At 40.6% G+C, this 12,923-nt stretch overlaps 1 protein-coding gene across 1 annotated transcript in view; it reads left to right on the plus strand.

Moving 5' to 3' along the window:
* The window catches only part of LOC109289519 (transcription initiation factor TFIID subunit 4-like), a 315,986-nt gene that overhangs the window by 122,129 nt on the left and 180,934 nt on the right, over positions 1-12,923 (plus strand). The window contains exons 11-12 of the mRNA XM_019505573.1: positions 8,032-8,162; positions 9,847-9,972. Coding sequence (XP_019361118.1) covers positions 8,032-8,162; positions 9,847-9,972 — 257 coding nt within the window. The remainder of the gene's footprint in view (positions 1-8,031; positions 8,163-9,846; positions 9,973-12,923) is intronic.

The following is a 12,923-nucleotide window of genomic DNA, read 5'->3' on the forward strand; positions in this document are numbered from 1 at the left end:
CTGGCAGGGAAAAGGGGGATGTTTGTGGCTGGCTGTGGCCTCTTCTTGTGGGGCACAGGACTCTCCTTGAAGGCTTTTTTGTTGTTGGGGGGTTTTTGGGGTGGTGGTATGCATAGGGATGTATGTGAGTGGGGTGCTGGTCTAAGCATGGAGTTGGGGAATCCAGATTTGTGTCTTGTCCTCTGGCTTAGGTGTTTTCATGGTGAGCTTGTAGCATAAAATTTGCAAATTTAATCCTGGGTGTGCTGTGGGGAGAAGAGAAGACAAAGAACATTGAATTTGGAAACAAGAAGGACTGGAGGAAGTAGTAATCAGTGGAAAAGCATAAAAATACAGGAGAATCCAGGTTAAAAAATTTCAAATAGTTTGATTATAATAACTGCAGGCTGGATATCTGTGAGGGTCAGGGGCTACTTTAGGGTTGAGTACTCTTCTACATGGAAGTAGAGGAAGGTGTTTGGATGTAATACTAAAAGGTGGCCCACAATGAATTCTTAAGATTTATTTGAGACCATAGATGTGTCCTGCCAGTGCTGTTCTGCAGCTGCTGCTGCTGAGTAATATAATATAAAGTATTTGTTTAGGCATTCAAAAGCCTTGAAGGAAACAAAAGAAGGCCCCAGGTTCATACACCTTTACACTATAAGTCAGGATAGATCTGGTTCTTTATTCATATTTAGATCTGAATCTTGCAGTTTCTCCTACATGTGTTGTAGGGGTGACCAGCAATGAATAGCTGGAGAAGTTTGGAGACAACATAATTCCAAGTCTTGTGTCTCAAACTTACCAGTATTACAGGGAAGTGATTTAAGAAGGGAATGTAAACCTTGAAAGACCATTGCCATGACAGGGCTGTTAAGAATACTACTCTCTGAAGTTGACTGATCTCTGAGTAAAATCATGTTTTTTTTTACCTCCCTGTTGAACTCGGGGCCCTCCAGGAAGCCCAGGAATTAGGCTTAGGTCATGGGTCAGCAATCTAGTTCACTGCCAGATTCAGCCCAGGGAGCCATTTTATCTAGTCTGTGGAGAGTTAGGGCTTTAGCAGTGTTTTGAGATGGGTGGGACTTTGCCTAGGTGCCAGGAAGAAGCAGTGGTAGGTAGCACTGTTACGGGGGGGGAGGGTAGCAGTGACTCAGCCCAAGCCATGGCTGGAGCTAGAGCTGGAAGTGGCCTGTACTTGAAGCCGAGCTCTGTTAAAGTGACGCAACATTGCAGGATGCTGCCAACCCCTGGCTTAAGCCATGGACAGATGTACAGTTAAGTTGTTCCAAATTCCATTTCAGTTGGTGCGCTGCCATACCCTTTTCCCACGTTCCTTCATTCCTTTCATCTGAGTGCTTCAGAATTGCTACAACAGTATGCAAGGTGTCCTTCCCATCCAGGGGTGTGATCCCATGGGAGAGGGTGAAGAGTGGAGTCATACAGCCAATGAATGTTTTCTTATGTGCTCAGTCTCCAATCTCCTGCTTTTGGAGGCTGAGAAGAATGTGACAAATAATCTTCCCTCATTCTGAAACTGAAGAGGCTTTCTTGCATACCACCCCAGGCTCTGGAGATTACTGAGGATGGCTAAGCGCTAAGGCTGTGTGAAGCTTTGGTTGCTGATTCGATTCGGTGGAGATTTGGCCCTATTTGGCGGCCAAATCTCCAAATTCAAATAGAATCAGGAGACCCTTTAATCTCTCCAAATTGAATTGGAACCCTCTGAATCAATTTGGAGAGATTTGGAAAGATTTGATGATTTGGACATAGACACAGCTTTAAAAGTTTTTTCTACATACCTGAAGGCACCAGGCAGCTTGTGAATGCTGAGATGCTGGGGCAGATGGAGCATCCCACGGGAGTGTGGGGGGCAATTCCCTAGTGCGCTCGGCAGTGGACCCAGAAGTGGACCAGGAGCACTGCTTGGTCTACTTCCAGGTCGGCCAGGGAGCACAAGGGGACGTCCCCCGGCCCCTCCTGGTGCTTCCCGCCTCCTGATTGGCACCCAGGGTCCCCCAATGGCTGATCTCTGAGCTGGAGGGGCACAGGGGGATCCTCCCCACGTGCTTGGCATACCTGGGCTTGCCGCTAAGCACATGGGGGGCCCCCCCCATGCTCCTGTGGGACACTCCATCCACCCTAGCATTGCAGCATTCATGAGCTGTGCTGGTACCTCGAGGTATGTAGAAAAACTTTTAAAGCTGTGTCTGTGGCTGAATTGCTGATTCTTTGAATCAGCATCGAATCTTCAGATTCGGATTCGGCTGAATAAAATTGAGACAGTGATCCGACTCAGCGAATTGAATCACTATCCCTGATTTGGGCCGAATCCGAATTGAATACAGCCCGTTTCACACACCCCTACTAAGTGCCTAGCTGCCCCCCCTACTTCCTCCTGCCCTACTAGAACTAGGGGTTCAATAGTGGAGAGGCATGCATGCAGAGTGGAGGTTGTCCTGCTCCCCAGGGCTATCGAGGAACATTTCTTGCATGTGTCTCATGTTCTCAAGATTGCAGAGGATGGCCAAGCTCAGCAAACAGTGCTCATTGGCCAACTGCCTCTCTCTTTCCCCCTCCCAACCCATAGGGGGAATGGAGAGAGAGCAGAGCACTGTGGGATACCAAAGAACTGACTAACCCCTTGTTATACTAGAAATGCTTCAAAATGAGGTGCATTTTAGGCTCTAAATATACAAAAAGAAGAGATAAGATTCGTATTCCAAAAGGTTTAGGTTTTTGTCCTTAGGCTATTTTTCTGGTGCAAATAAATTCAATTTATAGAAAATCTGAACTTTGCTTCTTTATTTTCTTGTTTCTGTATTTATCCAAGAGTTGCATGGACAAGAAACTGTGCCTAACTATTTATTTTGCTAGTGCCAAAAACTCCCCAACCTCAACGTGCAAGAAGTTGGAGTGCCAGGTCCTTGTTCTGGCAGCGCAGCCCCAACACCCTTGCCCACCATCTGCCCCGAGGGGCATGTGCACCTGCTCCCAGCACCTGTCACCTGCTTTGAGCTCTGTGACAGGTGGCAACCCAGAGCCCGGGCTGGCTGTGGTAGGCAGCCAGGAGGCTGCAAGCAGCTGAACTGAGGTCTGTGGAGCCCCAGCCCGGCTCATTGCTGACAGTGGGTGCACGTGCACCTCAAGGTGGATGGCAGGGAAGAGTCCAGGGCTGCACTGCCACAACAAGGATTGGGCCCCTTGCAGCTCCTGCACCATTGGCCTCAGGTGCGCTTGCACCCGCCACCAGCAGCAAGCTGAGCCGGGGCTCTGCAGACCTCAGTGTAGCAGCTTGCAGCCTCCTGGCTGCCTGCCACAGCTGGCCTGGGCTCTGGACAGGCCCCTGCTGCCTGCAACGGAGCCTGGGCTGCTTGCAGCAGGTGGCAGAGAGGCTACAAGCCGCCGCATCAGGGTCTGTAAAGCCTTGGCCTGGCTCGCTGCTGGCAGCAGGTGTACACATGCCTCTGGGCAAACAGTGGGGGAGCTGTGAGGGGCTTGGTCCTTGTTGCATGACAAGACAGCCCCAACTCCTTCCCTGCCATCCTCCCCAAGGCATGGGTGCCAAGCAAAATGCCTTTGTGCGTCACACTCTGGCACATGTGCTGGGGATTGCCGACCTCTCTGCTAGAACAGGAGTGTTGTGTTGGAAATGCCAGCAAGATTATGCTCACTCTAATATTAATGCCCTCAGAAATGGATATCCATTTTTACTGATCCTAAAATTCAAGGAAACATTAATGTTTTGACATTTTTTCCTCAAACCTCCACATACATCTCCACCATAATTCATCTATTAGATTTTAGTTGGCTAATTTTCCCTCTTACTTGCATATTGTCTTTTAGTTGACTAATTTTATTTTGTACTGGCTGTCAGTTTTGCTTACATGTGTAAACATTATAAAATGGTATGTGCCCCATTTGGGTTTGATAATGCAAGTCTGCCTTTCACAAAAATATTTCCTATGTCTATAGTCCCATGAGACTTCATTTGCACAAGTCACTGTTGCTGCATTCGGGTCTGCATGACCAGTTCTGCCTTCTGTTACATGTACAACTCTGTTACTTTGGCTGAGGACTAGTTGGGGCTCAAGAAAGTTTTTCTTTTCATATTGTGATAAAACAAAGATCAGTTTAAAAAGTGTTTATCTGTTGCTAAGTTCCTTAAGGTTACACCTACAGTGTGAAACTATTGACAACTTAAATTAATTTTAAGAGATAATAACTTCATAGTGTCATTAAAAAAATTAATATCAGACATATGTGACATAGGGAATTCAGCTCTGGGAAGTGGGGGAATGATGTACTGTAGTGATGTAATAAAATATACATTTAAATAGACACTACAGATCAAAAAAATTGAAGGAAAGATGAGCAGAGAGAGAGCTTCAGGAAACATAATCTTTTTCATATGGCTTAGTAAAAAAATCAGTTATAATAGCTGTATCTACAAACAGAATTCAGAAGCAATTTTCACTTTGGGCTGTATTACTTCAACAATTTTATACATCTGAATAATTTTTTGTAGCAGAGAATGCTGCTGTGGTGCATATGGAAAAAATGCCAAACCATTTTGTTGGAAGATGGTTGTTGTAAGTCTTGTATCATGACAGATTTGTTTGAAATATGCATTTTTTAATCAACTGACTTTCTATTGTGCCATTGCCTAAAGAAAGAATTTACTGCAGTGCCCCCTGCTGGTGAATGGCAGCTCACTGTTTCAGTAGTGTCAGTGATTGACTGAACCAAACCCATTGCTGACATAAAGCCAAGGGTGATGCTGAAGACTGCCAGTTCATTTTAAATCACATCATTAAAATAACAGAAGTATATATCAATATAAAACTACTGTTCACTGACTCTTCTTCATTTTTTAGACATGTGATGGTTTACTGCTGTTGAGTTTGGCTGGAAAAATAGGAACACTTTGAAAATAATATTTGTTTTTAAATCTCCCAAGGTTTTATTTGCCTGTCTCCTTCCTTTCAAATGAAAATTGTATTTCTAATTAGCAATTCAGGAAACGCTTTAAGGGCGTGAACTTTCTAAAACACTTTCCCTGTAATATTTTACTCACAAACACTTTTTTTTTTCAGAAGTGTGTTGAGTTTAATCTTTATAAAAACACTAGTACAGTATAAACCTGTTATCGTTAGAATGTTCTGTCCATTAATAGAGGGTCATATCCTGTAGTCATCACATAAAATGCTCATTGATTTCCATGGAAATTTTTTCCTGATCTTACAAACGAAGTCCCAGTGAGGGGAATAGAATATAAAGTTCCAGTCCTGCAAACGCATATTCATATAAGTCCCTTTGGGACTACTCATGTACCTAAGTGTTTACCAGGTGCAGCTGAAGCTTGTAATATATAACTACAAATGCATTTTCAGCACTTCTTAATTATTGTGATAAATGAGGAATTGTTAAATGCCATCAATATTGCTGCTTTATTGGTAAAGGAAAATTTAATTTTTCCATGTATCAGCAAATGCAGGTATTTTAATGTGTAATTTATCTTACTGTTGCTTTCTGAAGACAACAGTTCTTTATAATAGATGATTAATAGCATTTAAACAGTAGCATCACCATTTTGCACAATGAAGAAGATATGGAGCTTAGGAATATTTTTTTGATTCAGTAACAACTCTGTCTTCATTGATAAAGGTAAGAATTATTACCTATATTGACCATTCTTTCCATAACCTGCTAGGGCAGGGGCAAGACTTAGACAGAACATGAAGGTGCCATTGATTGACTAGAACCAAACAGATCTTTACCAGTTCTATCTGTTGGAAATAGATTTTTAGTAATTTGATCCTGAAACCTATTTTTCATTCTGAACATGACAGAAGATAGATAACAAAATAAAATAATTTCAAAAGCCATTTCTTTTAGTTTTGAGAGAGTACTGCCTTGTCTTTATTCTTTGAAATTTATCCAGTGGTAATTAATGAAACTTAATTTCCTTGTATTTGATAAATCCATTGTTTCTAAGAAATTTTTATTACATATAGCTTGCTTTGTGAGTATTCAGTTAAAGTGCCTAATAATAATGCTGTTTGCCATATTCTGATCTCATTGAGGCTAATTTGGATTAGCGCCGCTGAGAATTGAGGAGTTACTCCTTTTGTATTCAGAGTAAATGTGACAAGAACTTGGCCTATAGTAGGTGTATGCTATAGGAATCTACTTGAATAAACTACTGGGAACCTCAAAAATATTTTCCAGCCTTTAAAAGTTCTCCAATCCTTCAATTCACCTTTACAACAACCATTTACATAATAAACAAGATTTAAAAAAAATCAATTGCACATGTTTTCAGCAGACCATGAATGAATCAACAAAGTTGGATAAGTAACCTTCAAGGACTGTTTGATTTACCAACATGGGTCACTTTTACAAACTAGAATTAAATAGCACTACTATACTATAAATGGACAGAAAGGCAAGTACATTTGCAAGGGTGAAATAAAAGTTTGGAACCTGCATTCAGGCAGGTTTTTAATGAACACCTGGCATCTTTAATATTGACTTGTAACTTGTTACCACTCACAGTGTTTTAGCAGAGCTTTTTTGCCTTTCATGTCTAAAATATCATGGTTCTTTCCTTTAATATAGAAAACATGGTCTATCAGAAGTGGCCCAGTCTCGCAGGGTAGGGGTAGGCAACATTTTCAAGCTATAGGCTGGAATGACCCACCCTGGGTCAGAGGCCAGTGTGTACTAGGATCTCACTGCTGCCACCACTCATCCTCACAGTGTCATGGGGAGAGTGCCCACAGCCAGCACTTGCCCCCCGCAAGGGCAACTGCAACCTAAAGCCCCACATCCATGGACAGTATCCAGTAATGATTCCATGGGCTGGATCTGGCCTTTGGGCCATAAATTGCCAATCCCTGCTGTAGGGGAATGCATGTACCATCTTCAATGGTAGTGTTTCAGGAACCACAAGGAAAATTTGCTTGGGGCCATCTGGCCAGATTGGTCTGGTCATCTGTTAGTGTGGTGGCCTGTTATTGACAGTATAAAACAGGTGAATAACAGAAACATTAGCATAACTTTGAGATTTACTGGCAGAAATCATGTGTGAATTTTTCAAAAGCATGTAAACACTATAGGATGTTAATGCCCAAGGCTTCCAAGTTGTCTAGGCCATGAAGCAGTGTAGTTATGCCCATGTGCTGCTTTTACCAAGTTAATTAGTATGGCTGAGAGATTGTCCTAGATAGTCTGGCCATGGTAAAATGTGGCTACACTGCTTCCAGTTAAGGAAGCAGTCTGCACACTACGTTTACCAAGTGTATGCAGACACAGCCGTAGGCACTTTGGAAAATTTTACCCATAGACCCTAATTCTTATACAGCTTTAATTACATATATAGGACTTAAAATAAATGCAAGTATAAGTTCCTCCCTCTTTAAGTTGCCTTTATACTGGTAGAACAATATAAAGTAGGTTAGTGTGATATAAGATGTTGGAAGTTCTCTTCAATATTAAGCTTCATATTTTCTTTTGTAATATTGTATTAAATTTAATACAATAAACATAAAATTATCAACTGCCCATTATCCAGAACTTTTATCTTGAAAGAGTGAAGGCAAAAATTAATAGATTTTTCCTTCAGACTTTACAGATACCTGAAAAAAGATTTGTTTCTTAATAAAATTTAGCAATATTTTATAAGCCAGATGTAAAGGTCACCTAATAAACTGATGAATTATCAACATAACAGAAAGATATTTCTTTGCTTATTTCAGTTATTTTTTTTTCTGAATATGTTCCTTATTAGTCTTTTCTGGCATATTTTGAAATTTCATCCAAATCTGTGAGGGCTGCTATTTTTTTTAACCATACTTTACATGCATTATATTCACTTTTGTACTCTAAATAAGGATCCTGCAGGGCCCTTTCTGAAAGGAAAAGGCATTTTTAAAATATTTAAAGTTTTGTATTTGAAACAATCATGGTGCTATTACCCTGAGAAATCATAGGACTTTTCTCTTGTGGGGGAAGCTAATTTTATTTTATTTTTGTTTCTTCCTTTAGCTAAAAAATTAGGAATTACAGATGTGCCAGCTGAGGTGGCTACCTTTATTTCCCATGCAACACAAAACAGATTAAGAACTGTGATAGAAAAAGTAACAATGATAACGCAGCACCGAATGGAGTCTCACAAAGTAAGTGTGTAGATATTGAATGTTGTTTAAGGGCGTGAATGGCGTGTGTTGAGATTTCAGAAATAAATTCATCCTTCCCTTTCTATGCTATCTGTAGGAGGAATGCCTGCACTCTTCATGCCAAACTGGTTTGATCAGACTCTTGCTATGCTTAACTAATGGCACCTGGTAGGTGGTTGGCATTACTAGCCCAGCCTATCTATTTTTCCTGATAAGTCACCCATAAACTGTTGCCTTGGCATGCTGGGTTTGCACTTCTCTGAGAATTCCTCCCTATCCTGTAATGAATGGTCAAAGGGAATGTAATCTCCCTGGCCAGCTTCCTGCTGGGCCAGGCCAAGAAGGTGACTGAAAATCTGCAGAAATCAGTTTGCACAGGTCAGGTCCAATGATGTCCCCCATCTCTTCCACTTTCTGGTCCAGCGCATGTCACATTTGAATTTGGACACTTCACCTTGCAACAAAATGTGGACCAGTTTGTGTTGTGCTGGGTCATGGAGGGCGGTCCCTCTGCAAGGTGGAAGATGGATGGCTGGTCCTATATGTGTAACCCCGTGGGGGATGTGGGGAGTGGGGAAAGAGGTTTCAATCTCTGGTGACATGGTGTTCTTTTTTGTTGCTAACCAGTGTTTCATGCTTGGCCCCTGGGAGGGCCACATACCTTTGCACGTCAACCGTTTGTTTTTAATATTTGTATAATAAAGGTTTAAAAGTCAAAAGTTTCTCTTTTTCTCTGACACTCATCTTCAGCTCGTTTCCTGCTTAACCCCCTTGTTCAGCCTTCTTAGGTCAGTGCCTTTGATGGTTTTGTTCCATTTTATTCCATGTTCAGGCATGGGAAAAATAAACCTTGCTTATCCTAGGTGGATGACTTAAGTCATCCAGGCATGACTTTCTCCCCAGTTAATAATTTCCTCAAGGAACTGGTTACTCTGCCTAGTGCTACCTTATCTTTGCCATTATTTTACTTCGTTTTGTTTACTTGCTAGCAGCCTTTTTTTGATTTAATTTTTTTCTTCAGGAAGGAAAATATCAAGCAGATAAACTGAGGTGCAAATAATATGGATAATACTCTCATTCTTGTAACTCGCATAAAAAAAATCCAACATTTTGCACTAGTTTAGACTTAAGTCTTATTTTTTGTTGAATACTGGCAGTGTGCAAATACTCTTTATATAGTGAGCTCATTTTATTTTTTTAAAACTTGGATCTGCTATAGCTAAACTGTAAATGTCTTTGTAAACTGGTAACGTTTCTCATGCTGCATTTTAGTTAAATACAAGTACAGGAACTGAAATACAGAGTTAGGTTTAACTGTTTATCATTTAATCATAAAATTAAATATCCTGGTCTTTCAATCAGTAATTCCAGTTTTATTAGTAATTTCATTTTTTTATTTCAGTGTAGTTGACATTGATTAATCAATCCATGTATTTTGTATTTAAAAATCTGTTTTGTTAATCGGGTAATTTTATCAATTATTTGTGTTGCTACAATATTAACCTTAGGCTGTTGTCTGCAGTCTCTTCTTGTAATAATTTGTATGCCATATGAATCAAAAATATGTTCTTACTTTATTAGAAGATTGGAAAGGTTTTAAGGAAAAGGATCTAAAAGCCTGTGAAGATTTATTTTATTAAGATTTCATGTTTTTTTTAAATAAAATATGTTTGTTTTTTTCCAGGATGATGAATGGTATGAGCAGGCTACAGATGTCCGATCACAGTTAAAGTTTTTTGAACAGTTGGAGCGTTTAGAAAAGCAAAGAAAAGATGAACAAGAGAGGGAAATCTTGTTAAAAGCTGCCAAGGTACCTCTGATCTACACAGTTGATTTTAATAACAGATGTTTACATAAATAACAGTATTTATTTTTAAATGTTGCATCACAAAAGATATGTGTATATACATTGCACCAAGTTCACCAAAAAAAGAAAGACCATATAGGTGAGATGGTATAGTGTGAATTGGTGTATCCAAGAAGCAAAGGTAAATAGGGGAGAGAAGATTCACAGTTACGGTGACCAACAGTGCTTCCACCTGTACCCTAGGCTGAATATACCCCAGAGAGAGAAGCTAAGCTTCAGCTTACAGCAGGGCTGCACAATATGCAGTGGAAAGTCAAAGTCACAGTATGTAAACAGGCTCAGCTGCTCTGACCACACTTTTTGTTGCTGACATCTCCCTATATTCTGACCTCCCTATATTCTGACCTTCCCTACCTTGCAGATCAGTTGCTTTTCACATACCCTGATATACAGTTTGGCTTTTAAAGAACCTTTGTGACCTCTTGTTACTGGTAAATATGTCATATTAAGGGTTAATAGTGTATTCCATATTTAAACCCAAGACTAGTTTTAATATTACTACTACAATTATATAGTTATGTTTTCTATTTAAACAGTACTTAAAACTTTCTACAGTAAAAGTTGTGTTAACCGGCACAAGTGGGGAATGGGGGGTGCCAGGTATCTAAAAATTCTGGTTATCTGAGGCAGGGGTTTTCAACCTTTTGAAAACCCTTGCGGAGTGGAGGCAGGGAGGGGACAGGGGGAAGGGAGCGGCCGCATGCGGAGTAGCGACACCACAGGGTGGTGGGTGGCTGCATACAAGCTTCCCTCTCCTCACCCCCCTTGCATACGGCCAGCTGGCTGGAAATTCCACTTAATAGAGTATTCTAGCTAGTAGAATGCCAGTTAATACAGCTTTTACTGTATTTATAATTCTTAAAATGTTCTGTGAACTAATAGTTGAAAGCAGGTTATATTATTCACACAAGCCAGTTATTTATCTGGTTTAAAATTATAAAAGAAACAATCCATGTGATATGATGCCCTTAATGCACTGAGATGTATTTATTGTGGTTATTGTAATACATAAAATCACTCCTGACTTGATCATGAACATTGCCAAGCACACATAATTCCATGGACACCAGTGGAATTTTGGGTGGTTCAACATTTCTCAAAATTAAGCTTTTTCTGTATAAGGTCCTGAGATATAGAGTACTATTGCTGGGATTTGCAAAGGAGTATAAGATAATTGTCCAGTTCCCTTTGAATGTCAGTGGGTGCATCTACACATATGTTTTACTCTACATTAGACTTATCTAATGTGCAGTAAAGCATCATCGTCTACATGTACGTGGTAATTATAACACAATAGATTAATGTAAAGCTCTGTTTGCCAGATACAGGTACTAGCCAATGATGCTTTGTATTAATGTGAGTGAATGCATGTGTAGATGCTAATCCAGGAGCAAATTGGACAGTCCAGGCAGCAGGGGGCTACAACTGCTGCTCAGCTTAGGGGTGGGACAAGCGCTGTCCCTGGCAACGGGGGGCAGCTCCTCCACAGCTCTCTGGAGCTTGAGGCTAGCCCCAAGCTCTGTGCCACTCAGAGCAGCCCCTGGAGCTGGGGACAGCTCCTGCCCTGTGCCCCAGGCCTGACTCCCTGTGCTGTCTGCCAGCCTGAAGCTGACCACTCCCCATACCCTGCCAGCCTGAGACTAAACCCCTTGTCCCCTGCCAGCCCAAGCCTGACCCCTGTCCTCTGCCAGCCCAAGCCTGACGCCCTTTTCCCCTGCCAATCTAGGGGTGCTCCCTTTCCCCTTGCTGGCCTGGTGCTGACACAGAGGCAGCTGCAGCTCCCCCTGGCTGCTGCAGGGGGGAAGAACAGGGTGGGAGCAGCCCTGGACTAGGTTGTTCCTGTCAGACTCAATTTGCTCCTGACCTGAGCACATGTGTAGATGGGCATTCGGGTGCAATGTAATGCACATTAATTGCATGTGTAGATGTACCCAGTGGGTGCTAGACTCTGTTCTCTGTGTGCAGCATTCAACATAGTGTAGTGTATCAGTGAGGGATTTTCCATTTTAATTCTCAATTCCCAAGAAATTTTTGTTCAGATAATTTCTAGAATTAATGTTCCAGGAACTTCTAAATATCTGCATTAACTGATTGTGTTGTAATTTTTGTATAATGAACACAATCTTCAGGTATTCACAGATCTATAAGTATAGATTTTGTGGTTTACTTTGAAAACAATTGCCTGTATTCTTGTAGCCTTCTATTTTATTAAGTATAAGGATTATAAATGTTGGTATACTCAGTACAACAAAGTGGTCTCAAAGGAGCAGTCCTACAGTGGAAAGGATACAGGGATAGGTTAGATGACCTAATTAATCTTTCAGATTCTATTTAAAACTGGTGATCAGAAATAATCTACAAATAGTCTTTATTCTTCTAATGCTAATTTTGTCTATAACTTTAATACTTAATATTTTTAAGTAATTCGTTGCAGTATGGACAAGAGAGGCAATATGGGACAACTTAGTGTTGTATTTTAGATGTTAATTTTCCTAATTTTGTTGCCTTCACTTTCACAAATGAGGAAGGGTCTTTATAACATACTTCTGTATATTTCATAAACTAGTTCCACAACTTAATTTTTTAATGATCTCAATGTAGAATCAACTCAGTCAAATGCTTTTTTGCCAGTTAAATATTTCTCTTGGATTGGTTGTAGCAGGCATTATATATTTGTTTCTCTTTAATTTGGATTGCCTTCTTCTTGTTGATAAGGCCTAGTTCTATTTAGGAAAGTTTTTTTTTCTGATGTTCTTGGCTATTGTTCATTTTAAAAAGTAATATTCATATTAATCATTCCAAGTAGGATATTTACGTGATCCAGTTGTTGCACTTTATCTTCTCCAATTTGTCTTGATATGCTCCTTTTGGTTTAGTTGGAAATTAAGACCCTG

The sequence above is a fragment of the Gavialis gangeticus genome, unplaced genomic scaffold (genome assembly GCF_001723915.1).
Source record: "Gavialis gangeticus isolate Ggan-Ray unplaced genomic scaffold, GavGan_comp1, whole genome shotgun sequence".
Classification (NCBI taxonomy): Eukaryota; Metazoa; Chordata; order Crocodylia; family Gavialidae; genus Gavialis; species Gavialis gangeticus.